Here is a 15915-nt window from a genome sequence, read left to right as displayed (position 1 = left end):
TTTCAGTCCCTCGAGACCCTGGTGCCCAGCTGTGAGCCGTGGCACCATAAGGCCTGCGTGACATGGCCCTCGGTGGTGACATGCGCCTGCTCTCCCCCCAGCTACGCCGCCTCTGTTGGAGTTTATGGAACAGCCAAGAGGAAAGGGTCGATCTGGACAAAGACACACAAGGGAAGAGCCCCGCACCGCAGGCACGGCCAGGTGAGAAGGGAGACCCAAAGCCAGCGGAGAGGCCTGTGCTGCTCCTTGCCCCCACCCCCGCTGTCTCCACTCCCAGAAGTGCTTCCAGGCAGAGGCTCCGTCTTTCATTTTCCCAAAGATGCCTTGTGGGTGTTTGTCGAGGGTGAGATGCCTCTCGGCCATCCGTGTGGCTGTCCGGGCCAGAGAGATCCAGATGGGAGACATCAGCAGGTGCCAGGGGAGGAGGGAAGGGTCCGTGAGGGGCAGAGAAACACAAGTGTCTGGTGATCTAGGAGCGTTTAAGCTGGGGTGGGAGGGACCCCCCGAGCCGCACAGATCACATTGTGCCTCAGCAGGAGGGGAGGAGGCACCGGGGACAGCAGGCCACAGAGTCTCACACAGGGATTCAGACCCACAGGGGTTCTGGGAAGTGGGCGGGAGCCTCTGCAAGGGGGAGGGAGCAGCCCCACCCAAGAGGGCGCCGGGGGACACCGCCAAGGACAGCTGATTTCACTGGGGCAAGAAGAGAGAGTTCCGGGAGAGGCTCGGGCCTGGGGGCCCCAGAAGGCCCAGAGGAAAGCTCTCAGCAGATGGGGTCAGAGGCGGAGTGCGGGGGCCCCAGGGAGGGTGACCTGCACCTCCTGAGGCCCTGACGCAAACAGGGATAAAGGCCTAACAAGATTAGCGCTGAGTCTGGGGCAGAGAGTCTGGGGGGACTGTGAGTTTGGAGGAGGGAGGGAGGGAAGGCCTGCCTGGGGAGAGGCAGTGTTCTGGGGCCCCCTCTCCACTCCTGCCAGGAACGTTCAGAGCCTAGAGGGGCCTGGGACCCTCTCCCGACACCTGCAGGGCAGGGGAGTGGCCTCTCCTGAGCCAGGCTGCCCCGCGCCCCTGGAGGGTACAGGGCTCCCAGGATTGCTCTCCCTCAGGGACAGAGGAACTGCCCGTTGGGGGCCACATGTGCCGGGGGCTTGTTCTGGGGGCACCTCCGAGCTCCTCTTCTCCCTCGTCCACAATCGTCGGTGGATGCCATGATGACAGTGGCTCACACTTTTTGCCCATTTGGGATGTGCCAAGCACTGTGGAAAGTATGCCTGTGTGTGACAGGTACAATTATCATCCCCATTTCAGAGATGGGGGGACTGAGGCACCAAACATTTGAGTAGTCGGCCCTGGACTCCAAAGATAACCAGGCAGTGGTGGAGCTGGGATTTGAACACAGGCAGTCTGACTCCAAAGCGTGTGCTCTTGGCCACTGGTCTGTCCCATCTCCCGTCATACAGCTCTTGGGCTGTGTTTACATGATCAGTCGCCATTGATATACAGCAGCCTTTTTGGGCCTGGCAGCTGCATGATGGTGTGCTGACCCAGACATCTGAGAGACCGAGAGACAGGACCAGCATGTGCCGCTCAGGACCTTTCAGCACCGCAGCAGGTATCTGCGTCTCTGGGGTGCTCTGGCGGCAGCACCTCCCCTGTAACACAGGCCCCTCCGTCACTGGCTAACGGGTTCCGCCATCCCTGGTGCTGCCCCAGCCTCAGGACACACAGCTGGCGTGGTGGCTGCCCAAGGGGATGAGACATGGAACAGGTCACAGCGCACACTTCTCGGACTGAGGTGTGCTTGTCTTATCATCAAAGAGGGATCCGTTCCCAGACTGGCTGGGCTCACGTGTGTGCGGAGCTGGCCGTGGTGCTGACCCGCGCCTGAGCAGGCCTGGGAGCGGCCAGTGTGGGCTGCACTACCAGACACCGGAGGGATATTTAAGCCCCAGAGTGAGACATTTCACTGATTTGGTCCAGAGCTGTGAATAGAAACTTGCCCATAATTCCTAGACTTCCCCCGCTCCTGGAGAAAACACCAGTGATCCCCCTTTCAAGGGCCCAGAGGGCCTTCCTTTGGGCCAGGTTGTGAGACTGGTACCTACCTGGAGAAGACACGCCCCAAGGTTGCTGAGGAGAGCAGAGCAATTGGGGCTTTTTCCATCCTCAGAGGAGCAGCCACTTGCCCTAGACCTACAGAGCTGTGCTGGGCGTGTGCCAGAGACGGGAGGGGTGGGCCCTCCAGCGCCCAGCGGGGAGGGCCTGCCCCGTGACGGCCGGGGTTCTGGGCCGGCTGAAGGCTCTGCCAGTGCAAGCAAGCATGGCCCAGGCCACACCCCAAGTCCCCGCTCCGTGTCTCTGCGGGCGGTGGGCGGTGCTCTGCAGCAGCGGCTGAGGGTTGCTCTCCACGTCAGAGCCGGTCTGTTGGGCTTCCTGCCGGCCTCACCGCTGAGATGTGAGCCCTAGAAAGACCCCCTCCTGTGTGTGGCCTCTTAGCCTCCTGACCTGTGCCTATTCCCTCTGTTCCAGACATATTTGAGGAGGCCAGGAGCTGCCTCTGGAAGGCCTGGGATGTGTTCTGCGGACTGGAGCCACTGCCAGGCCCCAGACCCGCCCCGGAAGAGGCAGTCGTGCAGAAGATGGAGTGTGGTGACACGGAAGGGACACAGCACAGTGCCACTTCTGAAGGGACAGAGAAGCGCGACGTGCTGGAAGGAACAAAGCTCCGAGACATGCCAGAGATATCCCACTGGAGAAAAGTGTCCAACGTCTGCGGGTTCCTCTTGGTATCGCTCACAGTGCTCTGCCACTTCTACTCCTCCTAGGCAGCCTGCGGGGACGTCTGGGGAACGGGTGAACCACCGCCTCTTGCAAATGCCCTCATCGTCGACGGGAGGAAACATTTCCTACGGGGAGGCCCACGGACGTGGACCAAGGATCACACTGATGAAAACGCGCCCGCAGTGTCAACGCTGCCGGCTGACGGGTGGCGAAGCCCACTGGTGAGGGCAGAGACCGAAGATGAGCACGTCTGTCCTCTGTGCGATGAGTCATTCTCCCCAGATGGCTCCACTGCACAAACACTGGCTTTCACTTTAAATTTAATTTTGGCTTTTTATCTCTAGATATATTTGGGGGTTTTGCTTGTGTTTACTGTCACCATTTCCTTCCTATACCCACCTCTGTTTGCTGTGTTCTCTCCTCCTTTGTAAAGGTATGGCTGCTGGCAAAGATGCTCCTCCTCGCGCCAAGGGTCCCACCCACAAGGGGCTGTGCCTACTGCCAATGACCACACAGGCCAGCTGGCGCCAAGGCTGCCGCGGATGGAAACGTTGGCTCCTGCCTGGACCCGTGGTGGGGCTGAGGCGGTCTCTGCCTGAGGACCAGGCCTCCCTGTGGCTCAGCTCTGGCTGCTCCCCTAAAGGGCAGGTGGAGAGGAAACTTCCCTCCTTGTTGAGCTCCTCCCAGTTCCTCCCAGTCTGCCTGCTACTGGGAGTTGGGCCCAGGGGCTGGATCCCCTTTAGCTGTCAAGTATAGACCAGTCCTGGGCTGTGTCTCTGGGAGAGGCTCCCTAAGCCACCCCTTCCTCTTCCTTCTTCTTAGACCAAAATAAATGATTTGGGTCTTTAGAAAAAGTTTCAGATGCCTTGAAGTGATCTGGGGGAGGCCCACCCAACATTGCAAAAGTCACACTCTGAAGGTGCAGTCGGGACCAGGCCCCCATCCCTCGTTTAGTCTTTCAGCTGACATTTTTGAGTGCCTGCTATGTGCCAGCACTGCTGGGAAGCAGTCATGGACAGAGCTCATGGTCCAGGGAAGTAGACAATGAAACACGAGCAGTGATGGCCAGCACCTCATGTGGCCCGCTATTTCCCTGCCCAGGTTATCACGTTCAAGCCATGGAGCCACCCCATGTGGAAGGACCAGAACCACATTTCACAGAGGAGGAGACTGAGCTCAGCCAGGGGACCGAGTAAATGGGCCCTCTGTGCATGTGCACGTGGCAGGAGCGCCCACAGGGAGGAGGCCTCCCGTGACTGAAGTGGGAGGTCAGCTAGCTGGATAACAGAGGGACAACATGTGGGAAGACAGGGTGAGGCAAGGGTGTGAGGAGGCCAGAGTGCAGAACTGTGGGAGGTGGGGAGGGCAGGGTGGGCAGGGGCTGGACCTGCAGGCCTCAGGTGCTTTGGGATCCTGAGTCCCTGGGAACTTCAGCCAGGAAGGGATGGGATCAGATTTGCTGGCCGCTGCTGGAAGATGAAAGGGCGGCAGGAACACCCACCAGGAGGCTATTAGAGGAATCCAGGCAAGTTAGCAGCAAAAAAGAAAAGACAAGGGAACAGCATCAAGAGAAGCCAGCAATTAGAAGTAACAGGACTCAAGTACTAGACTTCTGGAGGGAGGGCCCAGGGGTGACTCTCTGGCTTGAACATGTGGGCAGAGGGTGTACCAATTCCAAAGACAGGCCACACTGGAAGAGAGCAGGTGCAGGAGAAAAGTGGAGCACCGTTTGGGACATGTGGAGTTTGAGTTGCATGAAGATACTTATTGCCGTCTTGACAATGTTAAGTCCTCTGCTTCATGAACATGGGATGTCCTTCCATTTATTTAGGTCTTCTAATTTCTTTCAACAGTGTTTTGTTTTCAGACACTCAAGTTTTGCACTTCTTTTGTTAAATTGATTCCTGGGTATTTTATTCTTTTTGATGCTACTGTAAATGAGGTGTTTTTTTTTCTAATTGAGTTATAGTTGATGTACAATATTATATAAGTTACAGGTGTACAACATAGTGATTCACAATTTTTAAAGGTCATACTCCATTTATAGTTATTTTAAAATATTGGTTATATTTCCTGTTGTACAATATATCCTTGTAGCTTATTTATTTTATACATGAGAGTTTCTACCTCTTAGTCCCCTATCCCTTTTATTAATTGCATTTTCAGATTGTTCATTGCTTATGTACAGAAAATCCTGCAACTTTGCTGAACTCGTTTATTAGTTCTAATATTTTTTAAGTGTCTTCCTTGGGATTTTTCATATATAAAATCATGTAGTGTGCAAGTAGAAATAGTGTACTTCTTTCTTTCCAACCTGGATGCCTTTTATTTCATTATCTTGCCTAAACTGCCCTGGCTACAACCTCCAGTACAATGTCAAGTAGAAGTAGTGAGTGCAGACATCCTTGTCTTATTCCTGATCTTAGAGGGAAAGCATCCAGTCTCCTCATCGTTGAGTATGATGTTAGCGGTGAGTTTTTGCAGATGTTATCATGTTGAGGAAATGCCGCTCTTTCCTATTTTGCTGAGAGTTTTTGATTTTGTTTTAGTTTGGGTTTTTTTTTATGAATGGTTGTTGGATTTTGTCAAGTGCTTTTTTTGCATCTATTAAGATGATCATGTGGTTTCTGTTCTTTCCTTACACGTTACATTGATTCATTTTCACGTGTTAAACCAACCTTGCATTCCTGAGATAACTTACAGTCGGTCATGGTGTATAATGATTTTCTCATGTGGCTGGATTTGGCTTGCTAATATTTGGTTGAGTTCTTGTGTCTATATTCATAGAGGTCAATAGTTTTATTTCTTTATGAGGTCTTTGTCTGGTTTGGGTATCAGGGTAATACTGTCTTCATGGAATGAATTGGGAATTGTCCCCTCTTCTATTTTTTTAAATTAGTTTGTGAAAGACTGGTATTAATTTTTGCCTGGAGACATTTAAGGGTAAGTATTAAGTTGGATGGAAGGTCCAGAACACAGCAGAGAGGCTGGCGCTAGAGACTCATACTGAGGGGAGAGAAGACAGTGGACCAGCCTAGCTAAGAAGTGAACCTGGTAGAGGAAGCCCAAGTCAGGCAGATGAGATTGTGCAGGAGAGCAAACGGAGATGTCAGGTTAAGAAAGAGGGTTCTTTCTGCAGAGGAGACTAAGAGGGCACAACCAGGGCCCTGGGAGGAGCACCAAGACAGCCGCCACAGGAAGGGAGCACTGGCACCTGGGTTACTGCTCGGGCCAAGCACAAAGAGCACAGGAACTTGGCAGCAAGAAGTCCAGAGCCCTTCAAGGAGGTGGTAAGGGTGGAGCCAGCGTGCTATGGTTGAGGCAGGATGAGGAAGTGGAGACCCTCAAGCCCCTGTTTTCCTGAAGGAGGAAAGGTTTCCTCTTACAGGGCCTTTTTTGAGAATGAGATTTAACCTGAAACCCCAGCTGGGCCTGGCAGCAGGTCCCTCCCAGTACAAGAGGGGCTGCTTGGGCTAATCCTGGAATCCCAGGATGCAAGCGTCTCTGTGTTTCTGCTAGGAAAGTGAAGGCCCCAGGCACTGGAAGGACTACAAGAAGGCACTCAGCTGGGGATTCTAGCTCTGCAGGTAGCGTCTATTCTGGGAGGTTCTGTCCCTCAGGAAGTGTGGCTGCTGGTTGGTGATGTAACAAGGGAAACCTGGTGTGAGGCAGGGAGCCTCGGAAAGCTCATGGGGGAGATTAAGGCTTCGGCTCAGCCCAAACGAGGCCAGCCCTGAAGCTGAGCTGCTCCTACAGCTTCTCCAACAGAGGTCAGAACCCTGCCAGACCACCGGACAGGTTGGGTCAGGGAGATCAGGGAGTCCCCATGCCTCCTCCCCCTGCAACCTGGCTTCTCCACCCCTCCAACCCCCCGCACCCCACCCCCAGGGCTCTCCAGCCTCTTAGCCAGTTTCACTGCGGGAGAAGCAAGGCAGGTGGAGGCACAGGTGGGAGCTCTCTGGAGGGAGGCCTGGCAGTCAACAGGGGGAGGGCTGCGGGGGGAGGTCGGCCTCAGGCCAGCCCGAGCTTACGAAGGTGACTTGGCTTTGGAGAACACAGCTGTTTGGGGGGAAGACCTTAAGGAGCTGCCCTGTTCTGAGCTCTCATCCCTGGGGTGAGGGTGGGGGTGGGGGGGGGCCTCTTACAACTCACCCTCCTCCAGCAAGAGTCCACTTGGGGTTGCACCTGTGACCTTCCTTCCTGTCGCCCCACGTGGGGAGGGGCAGACCTGGTGAGCAGGGCCACACCCAGCCACACCCCATGGGCCTATTCACTGAGCGTCCGGCTCAGGCAGTGCTGTCTGGACCAGCTGTTCCTTCCCCCACCCAGCTCCCTGCCCCCACCTTGTCCCTAGATGCTTGGCCCTGCGCTGTGCTTTCCCAGGGGACTCGACCACAGCAGACAGCAGGGATGCCTCGCACCCGGCCCTGGACCCGGGGTTCAGCCTGTGACCCTGTTCTTCTGGGCCAGGCATTTCCCCTTTGGCAGGAGAGAGAAGAGCCGTGACCTGCCCCAGAAACATCGCGTGCCATTCAGACCAAGATAAAGAGATTCAGCGCATTTATTCAGTCATGGAGTCAGCAGGTGGGGCCGGTAAGAGGCTCAGGGTTTCCACTCAATGACTTTGACGGCGATCTGGGCTGCCCGCTGCACAGCCGCGCTGGTGTCCTCCTCGAGGGCCCGGAAGGTGGGCACGTGGGACTGCAGGATCTTGCGGCCCTCGGGGGCCTCGGCCAGCATGGTGAGGACCTTGATGGCATTGAGGCGCGCCTTGCTCAAGGATGAGTGCAGTAGCTCCAGCAGCGGACGGATGGCCTCCGTGTCCAGGGCCGCGTACTTCCCTGCAGGGCACCAATGCCAGGCGTTCCTGGGGTTCCCTGCCCACCTCCCTCGCCCCCCAGCCCTCCCAACGCAGGCTCCACACCCTCCCTGCCCCCAGCCTGGGCCCCACAAGCTCCCCAGCCGGCTTCTCCCCAACCACCAGGTACCTGTCCCGCAACCCAGTCCTCTCAAGGCAGCATGAGGGGTCTTTTGAAAATTAAAATCCAATCGAATGAGAAGGGGAGACGCCCCTCCTTAATCCTTACTTGCTGCCCACCCCCTCACCCGCTGAAATGCCACGCTGCCGCCCCCTGCCCCCTGCCCCCAACCCTCCTACACCGAGCACTCTGCTCTTTGCTGCCAGACCGTCCAGCCCCTTTTGCCCTGCTAGCTCCCCTCTCAGAGGATGCTCTGCCCCCATACTGTGCCCACTGTCTCCCCCAGGTTACTCTTCACTCTGCCGCCCCTGCCAACCTCAGACAGCAGAGGCTGAGACGTCTGGGTCCCCATCGCCCAGCACAGAGCCTGGCCTGTGGCAGGGGCTCAGGACTCCTCGGCTAGAGTGCTAGCTCAGGGAAGTGACCACATCTCCCCCAAATTCCCATGTTGTCCGGGCCCCATGAGAGCCCCCCAGCCCTCCAAGCATTCCTACAGGAAGCCCAGGTAAGACACTGACTGCACTGAGGACGCCCGTGAGATCCACGCTCATGGGGAGCCCCACACTGGGGGTCGGCACCCTGACTGCATGATCAGTCAGAAGGGGGCTGTGGACTCTGGGAAGGCCCCAACCTCTCCCCCTGATGCATCTCAGATTTCACCATCAGGACGAACTGGGGAGTGGCAAGGAGTCCCAGCTCTAGGGGAGATCTGCAGACTGCTGATTGAGAATCAGAGGCCCAGGTAGTTAGTTCTCCGTGGATCAGCAAGGAAGCTCAGGGCGTGGGGCTGGCACAGGCAAGGGAAGGTCAGACAGCTGGCACAGGCAAGGGAAGGTCAGGGGTCCTGCGGGGACCCTAGCCTCCAGGTGGGGAAACCAGCCCAGGCCCTTCCTACCGCCCAGGTCAGGTGACTGAGCATGGAAGCCTGGCTGCTGGGAGTCCGCATGGGGGAGGTAGCCTTACGCTCCTATGCGCCCCCTCCACACTGAGAAAAGTAACATCGACCAAGAAGCACGGCAGAAGCAAGGGCTCCAGTTTTTGCTTAGACCTCAGCATAATGGACTCATGGGTGGCAAACGGATCAATCCCAGAATTTCGGCTCACAAGAGGCCTGGGTCAGATGCAAGAATTCCAAAACCAGGGAACAGAGGGAATAACAGGGAGGGGCCCCAGGTGGTGGGCCCTCTGTGGCCTGGAAGGAGAGGGCGGAGCCTGGGACCAGGGAGGGGCAGTACTCAGCTTGCTAGGGGGCTGCGGTGACCCCCCACCCCAAAGGCGCCGACGCCCAGCCAGCAGGCAGCCTCACCTTTGGTGGTCACTGTGACGTACATGAGGGCCCCAGCTGCACTGGCCTGCACCTCCTCTTCCTTGTCCTTCAGCAGGTGCACCAGGATGGGGATGACGTCGTGCTGCCACACCTGGTTCTTGCCCTCCAGGGGGATGCTGGGCCAGAGAGGGGGCAGCTGGGTGGCTGCACTTGGAGGAAGAGGGGGACAGGACCACCCCAGGGGGACACCAGGGGAAAGGACTTGTGTTGAGACCATCCCTGGTGGCCACGCCAGGGTGCAGAGGAGCACTGGTGTGAGGTGTGGGTCCCACCCCGACACTCAGATGACCTGGGAGCACGGCCTGGGGCCACAGAAGGCCAGACCCAGGAGCCAGCGGTGGTGAAATGAAGGGAGGTGGCCGCAGCTAAAGCAGCTCTGAGGCTCTGTGATCCTCAGGCTCCAGGCCAGGATTTAGACTGTGATCACAGTGACACTGGGTCACTAGTGACTAGACGCCCGCGGCTCCACGTCCTGACCTGTGAAGGGAGCCACCACCTTCCTCGGAGCAAGTCCAAGTGTGCAGATGGCACCTCCTGTGCTTGCCTTCCTCATGGGAGGGGGACAGCCCTCTCGTTTTTGCCGGGAGTGGGGGCTTCCTGGGACACAGGACTGTCAGGGCTAAACCCAGGCCTGGGCAGGCAGGTGCCCCAGTGGCAGGCTCCTCTTCCCCCAGGGCACAAGCAGGTGAGGGGAAGCAGGGGCCTGGGGCGCCACTCCTGCGCCCCTGCTCCGTCCCTTGTCCCTGCCCAGGCCTCACCTGACTGCGGTTAGTGCTTGGGCTGCTTTGCTCCGGATGTTGCTGTTGGCACTCAGGAGCTTCTCCTTCAGGAAGGGCACCGCCCGGCTGGCCAGTGCCTCGGTGGCGTCCTCCATCAGGCAGGCGGCCAGCGTGTCCAGGAGGAGCTCCTGGATCCGTTCCTCCTCCCTCTGCAGCTTCCACACCAGCGAGGGGATCAGGCTGCTGTTGACAATGCCCTTGGCCCCTGCAGGACAGGAACGGGCGCTGAGGGTGGGCCAGTGGGCCACCCCCCACCTGTCACCTGTGCTGGGAGCCGGAGGGCTGGCGAGGGGGTGGTATTTGACAAGATAAATTGCAAATCCCCCCCTCCCGCTGCCAGGCAGGGGGCCCAAGCAGCCAGCATGTGGCCGTGGGTGACAAGCTGGGGTGAGAACCACGAGGACCCCAAAGGTCCAGCTTTTGGTCGCCTGTTACTGGGGGCACCAGCCTGAAACAGTGGCCTGAGAAGCAGCAGCCACCTCTTCAGGGCCCAGGCACACGGGGAGCCTCCCTCCCCCGCCAACCATGGTGCAGCAGAGAGAAGGATGGGGTACCCGTCAATCCCCTCCTTCCCATCTGCAACATCTCTGTGATGCTGGAGCCGCAGATGAGCCTGGCCAGCCGTGGGGACAGGAAGAAAGCTTGCAGTGGGGTCTGAGGTAGAAGATTTAGAGTGAACAGGCCAGCATCTTATGTAAAAAGAGCTGTGCCCCCAACCACAGTTGGTGGGCAATCCACAGAGTCTGGCCAAGGGGTCTAAAGGCGCCTGGTGGCGCTCAGGGAGGGGGCTCCACATGGCACAGCTGGGAGAAAATGCAGCGAGCCACCCCCCTTCCACTGTCAACGGTTCTGCCTCACTCCTTCCAGCCTCTACTCCCACCTGGGGAGTCAGTACATGGCTGGCTGCCCAGAGGAGACCCCAGAGATGGCCCAGGCGGCAGCCCAAGGGTGCTCACAAGTGCCCAGAACTGCTGGCAGAGCGGCCGCTACAGAAAGAGAGTGGGCACCGGGGAGGGTGGCCCTTCCCTGCCGCTCTAGGTGTCACTACCGCCCAACAGCCCACCCTCTCCCCGGCATCCCCAGCAGCCCAGGCTGCCCACCGTGAAGCCGTCCACAGCCCCCATGGAGGTGCCACCAGTGGACACCTCTGTCTTCCGCCTCCCCAGCTCAACTGTCTAATTTACTCTAGAGAGACAAGTAAACAGGTTCATTAGCCTAAAGGTCTCTGAGTGCCAATTAGCACCAGGGATTTCCTCTTTGAAGACACCACCCAGCCTTCCACCCTCACTCCCCGAGGACATCAAATGGCAGGTGCCTGGGGTTAGGGGGTGGAGAGGCAGGGCAGCATGTCCAGAGGCTCCAGTGCCCCTGGCCAGCTTCACACTGGGGTGTCGGGTGGAGCCACTAGCTCTGTCCATTTGTTCCCAGCGTGCTCACAACACAGGAAAAGCAGTTTCCTGCTGCTTCAAGAGTACTGGGCTTTTTAAGATTTAATATGCACAGATTTAAAAAAAAAAAAAGGCTAGGTTAGACTCCTAAATGCATCCAGCTATGTGACCTTAGACAAGTTACTTACCCTCTCTGAACCTGGTTTCCTCATTATTAATACAAGCCCACCTGGTAGGGGGTTGTGCAGTATCAGTGGAGTAGGGGGGTGGGAAAGTGCTCTGTGTAAGGGACTGTCACCATGTGCCCAGACACCCAGGCCTGGCACAGCGAGAGTCTCCCAAATGCCACCAACATTGAGTTCCAGCTGCAGGCAAGCCTGTGGTTGGGGGTGAGGGCTGAGGAGCAGGATACAGAGATAAAAGCTGCACAGTCCCTGCCCTACAGGAACACCTGTCAGTGGTCCCAAAGCCACCCCTCCTGGGGGCCTGAGGCCTCTCTCCCCTTCAGCCCTGTCCTCCGGCCGGGCCACCATCAGACAACACATCTGGGCCTCCTGCTCTGGCTCCAGTTCTGGCTCAGGCACCGGCCCCCAGGCTACCTGCCTGCCCCAGCCACAGTCTCGCTCGGCCACGACCTGGACGGCCACTGTCCAGCTCACAGGGCAGAGGTGACAATTTGACCTTCCAAGAAGGACTGTGCTGACCGATGGAGGGATAATGTTCCTGACAGAGGGCCACCTGAGCAAAGGCAGGTGGTGAGGGATTTGTGCATTGTCAATCAGGGCTTGATGGTGGCCTCACTTGCACCCGGGTCTGGGCTTCCCGGGAAAGCCCAGGGAAAGGTGCTGCTGTGGGAGCAAGAGGATGGGCACAGGCTGGGGGGGAGGGCAGAGGGAGGGAGTCAAGGCCGGAAGCTGGAGGTGATCACCTCCACTGCTCCCCCGATTGGTGAGGAAACCAAAGCCCAGAGGGGCAACTCTAGTGCCCAAGGTCACACAGCAGATGGGGAGAGGCCAGGCCTTCAGCCGCCCGGGTTTTTCTTTCCCAGGCATTCGTCCTGGGCCTCTGCTCCTAGAAATGCTGAGCACCGGGACCCAGTTCATTTTGAGACAGAGGGAGATTAAAAATAAAACGCGTGCCGGGTGTGCCTCTCTGCTCGTTCACTTTGCTTCTTTTCAGCTAAAAGGAGAGCCGCAGGCCTGGCTATTTATAATTAACCCAGATCTGCAAAGCCTTGTTCTAGTTGGGGTGGGGTGGTGCACAGACCCCCAAAAGGAAACAAATCAGAGAAACCCACCAGGCCCCCAACAGCCTAAGACCCGGCTGGCAGGGTTGGGGTGAGCAGGACAGGTGGGGCATGGAGAAGAGCCGGCCAGGAGGGGGCACCCTCGGGCAGTGGGGAGACCCGTGGGAGAGTCTCCGGGGACCGGTCATTACTGCCTGGGTTGACACACGTAGATGAGGAATTCCAGGTCCTAGGGGCTCTGGATGTGCAGGAAGGGAGGCCTGGGGGAGCCGGGCCTTGTGGGGCAGAGGGGCAACGGTAGGAGGCTCGAGTGTGCTCGGGGAGGGCCCAGACTGGCATGGCTACTGGGCCAGGATGGGCTGGTTGATGGACCACAAAGCTCAGCTGGGATTGAGGGCCACTATGCCCCTGGAGTGGAACCCCTGGAGTTGAGGTTTGGCCACTTCCTGGGGGCCACCTCAAAGGGCCCCTTGTCGGCCAGCTCTCCCTACTGGTTGGTGAGGTGCTGGGTGGGCTCAATCACCAGAGGCCCCTTCCCCTTTCTTCCTTGGAGCTGAGCTGTGGTCTCCCGGTCCCGTTCTCCTGGCAAGTGAGGACTCAGCCCCGGGAGCACACATCCGCGCCTGGCGCCCGGGCCCCACCGTGCCTTATCTCAACCCGCCCGCCCAGCTTTAGCCTCGTGTGTCCCCCACTGACCCCACCCGCCCCTGTGCCTGCCTTTGCTCGTGGGGAACCCTCGCTGTCCTCAGCTTACTCGGCCCCTCAATAGCACGTGACACGCTGACCATGTTTTCCTCCCGAGATACTCCCCCCGTGGCCCTGGGACCTCAGCTCCCCGCTTCCACCTCTCCAGCTGCTCCTCCATGTGCTTAGCAAGCACCCCGCTCCCTCCAGCATCCCGCACCACGTGGTCCTCGGCCCCCACCATGCCCCTTTCCCTCCACCAGGGGCAGCTCCTCTCAGGCTGCAGACACCCCACGGCCATCCACTGACGCCAGGTTGCCCGGGCAGCCCCGGCCTAGGCTGAACTCAGCCTCATGGACTGACTTCTCCGCTTTCTTATTTTCTCTGGGCTGTCTAGCTGACATTTTTACTTGATTCTGCATTTAGAACGACGCACCCTGTGGGACCAGGCCTACCGTAAATAAACATGAAACAAAAACTTGCCATCCTCCTTCTCGAATTTAAAAAGCTAACCTTCAAACTCTCCAGTGGTTCTTAGACCGATGCCCCAATCCTACACAAGGGCCACCAGCCCGCTGCTGCAACTGTCCCCTGCCTCACCCCAGCCTGGCCTTGTGGCATCCTCACGGCTCTGGCCGCACTGGTCCTCTGGGTTCGTCCAGGCCTCACACTCCTTCATGCGCAGCGTCTTCCCCACCGTGGAACGTGCTTCCTCCCGCCCCAGGTCATGGGCCACCTCCATCCTGCTCCCCCTGCCACAGAGCCCTGATGGGTCTCCCCCTCCAGGTTTCGCACAACCATCACAGGGGTACTATCGTGCAGAGGTTCTAGCAGGCAGGCTTGGGTCTGTCTAAATGCTAGGACTGTGCCGAGCACAGAGGAGGTCGTCAGTAAATGCTTGCTGGTTGAAGGCTTACAATCCCTGCTTGACCCTGGGGGAGCTCTCACTTCCAGGGTCAGGGGAGGGGGCAGCAGCCAGCCCCGTTGGGCCCCTCCGTGGGCTAGCCCCTCATCTCACACCCGGACTGCTGTGCGGGGTCTTCTCATGCTTGCAGCTAGGTTTGCCCCTGCAAACAGCTCACTTCTGACCCCTGGTCCCCCAGTTGCCCTCACCATCTCTGAACATGTGTCAACATGTATCTCCTGTCGGAATCACCCTCTAGGGACCATCTATTTTTATATTTGTCTCCTTTTGATAGAAGAGGGAACTGAGGCTCATCCAGGTGAAATAACTCACCCAAGGGTATACTCTCATCCAGTTGAAATAACTCACCCCCAGGGCAGGGCCTGTGCCTGTTTCCTTCCTGCTACCACGGCCATTGGCCTCTGAGTGGACCTCTGGGCAGAGGCCCAGCCTGACCCAGCCTGGCGGTGTGGAGGACACGCACACAAAGCAGCCCCCGATAGTCGGCCACTTTCCACTGGTCCTCAGGGGCCACCCCGAGCCAGCATATGCCAGGCCTAGTCTAGGTCCGCCTCAAGATGCCCATCACCACCATCTGTCCTGTCTCTGACCATTTAGGCAACACCTTCACAGGTGGGCAACCTCGCTGGGGGATGTAGTGCAATGGTCTCCATTTCACAGCAGAGAAAACACTCTCAGAGAGGTTAGCGGATGACATTGAGATCCACAGTGTCCAGCTGGCAGAGGTGGTCCCTGCCTTCTGACCACAGGCCTGGCCCTATCTCCCTCTGCCAACGGTCCATCCCAGTGCTTCTGCCCACCAGTGCAGTGATCCTAGTAATAGGCCCATGGAGGTGTAGGGTGATAGGGAAGTGTTAGCGGGGAGCATCTGCATTTACCTGGATGCTCTGGGGTGCACAGAGCATCAGCTTACAGTGATGGGAAGGACAGAGTGGCACTAATGTCTTGGTTCTGGCCTGAGTCTTTAACGCACAGGAGTGAGGGGCTCCTGGTTCTGAGGCCCACAGATTGGCTCCCCCTGAAATTGAAAGCAGAAGTTGGCAGGCGCCCTTTGGTGCATTTTGCTGAGTACCAATGCCTTCTGTGAGCTTCCCAAAGGCGCCCATGGGTCCCTAGCCTCAACTGAGCTGGCTCCCTCCCGCCTCTCTGGTCTGGGGGACCGCTCCTGGGCCCCCCTCCTGTCCTCCCTTCTAAGGCAACCTTCCGGGGCCAGGATTGCCAGGGACCCTGAAGAGCCCTTACCCGCTGCAGGCACGAGCAGCAAAGATGACTAATGCCCCCTCCCATCGCTGCAAAACGTCACCGGCGTAAACCTTTAGTATTTGTACAGCCCTTTCACACGTCCTAGCCTACTGTCGCGACAACTCAGGGAAGCAGGTGCCACTAGCCCCACTTTGCAAACAGGCTCATTAGAGGTCAGTCCGTTGTCCAAGGTCGCGGAGCTCAGAAAGGGCAGACAGGGTTCGAATTTGGGCCGGGAAGACGGGCGGGGCCGGGGCCATTCACTGCTCTCCGGCTCGGCGTCCCGCGGGGTGGGCGCCCGGCCTCGGCTCAACGGGATCGCAGAGACCCCGTGACCGACGGCGGTGGCAGCTGCTGCCGGACCGCGGCACGCGCGGAGCCGCGGCCCCGCCCCTTCCCGTCGTCATTGGCCCGCGGGCGCGTTCGTCAGCCTCTCGCACCCAATGGGCGACGGGCCGGCGCTCTTGGCGGGGCTGTGGCGCCCTGAGCGTGGACTCCGGCGGACGCGCGGCTCCCCGCCCGCGGTTGGCCCGGCAACGCGCTGCGCTCGCGGCTCCGCCCCCT

General features: G+C 58.5%; 2 protein-coding genes across 2 annotated transcripts in view; one reads left to right on the top strand and one right to left on the bottom strand.

The window, feature by feature from the left end:
* Positions 1-2825, top strand: part of LOC114892867 (sodium/glucose cotransporter 1-like) — a 61867-nt gene extending 59042 nt beyond the window's left edge. Inside the window, 2 exon segments of the mRNA XM_029218199.1 lie at positions 102-201; positions 2530-2825. Of these exon segments, the coding sequence (XP_029074032.1) occupies positions 102-201; positions 2530-2825 (396 nt within the window).
* Positions 2826-7324: 4499 nt separating this feature from the next.
* RSPH14 (radial spoke head 14 homolog) overlaps positions 7325-15915 on the bottom strand; it is a 60953-nt gene continuing 52362 nt past the window's right edge. The window contains exons 4-6 of the mRNA XM_029216652.1: positions 9846-10071; positions 9067-9203; positions 7325-7622 (exon numbers count right to left, since the gene is read on the bottom strand). Of these exons, the coding sequence (XP_029072485.1) occupies positions 7384-7622; positions 9067-9203; positions 9846-10071 (602 nt within the window). The 3' untranslated portion in view covers positions 7325-7383. The remainder of the gene's footprint in view (positions 7623-9066; positions 9204-9845; positions 10072-15915) is intronic.

Source organism: Monodon monoceros, unplaced genomic scaffold, assembly GCF_005190385.1.
Source record: "Monodon monoceros isolate NGI ecotype Baffin Bay Population unplaced genomic scaffold, NGI_Narwhal_1 Super_Scaffold_1, whole genome shotgun sequence".
NCBI classification, from domain to species: domain Eukaryota; kingdom Metazoa; phylum Chordata; class Mammalia; order Artiodactyla; family Monodontidae; genus Monodon; species Monodon monoceros.
Note: the sequence above shows the minus strand (reverse complement) of the source record. Positions and strands in the feature narration are given on the sequence as shown.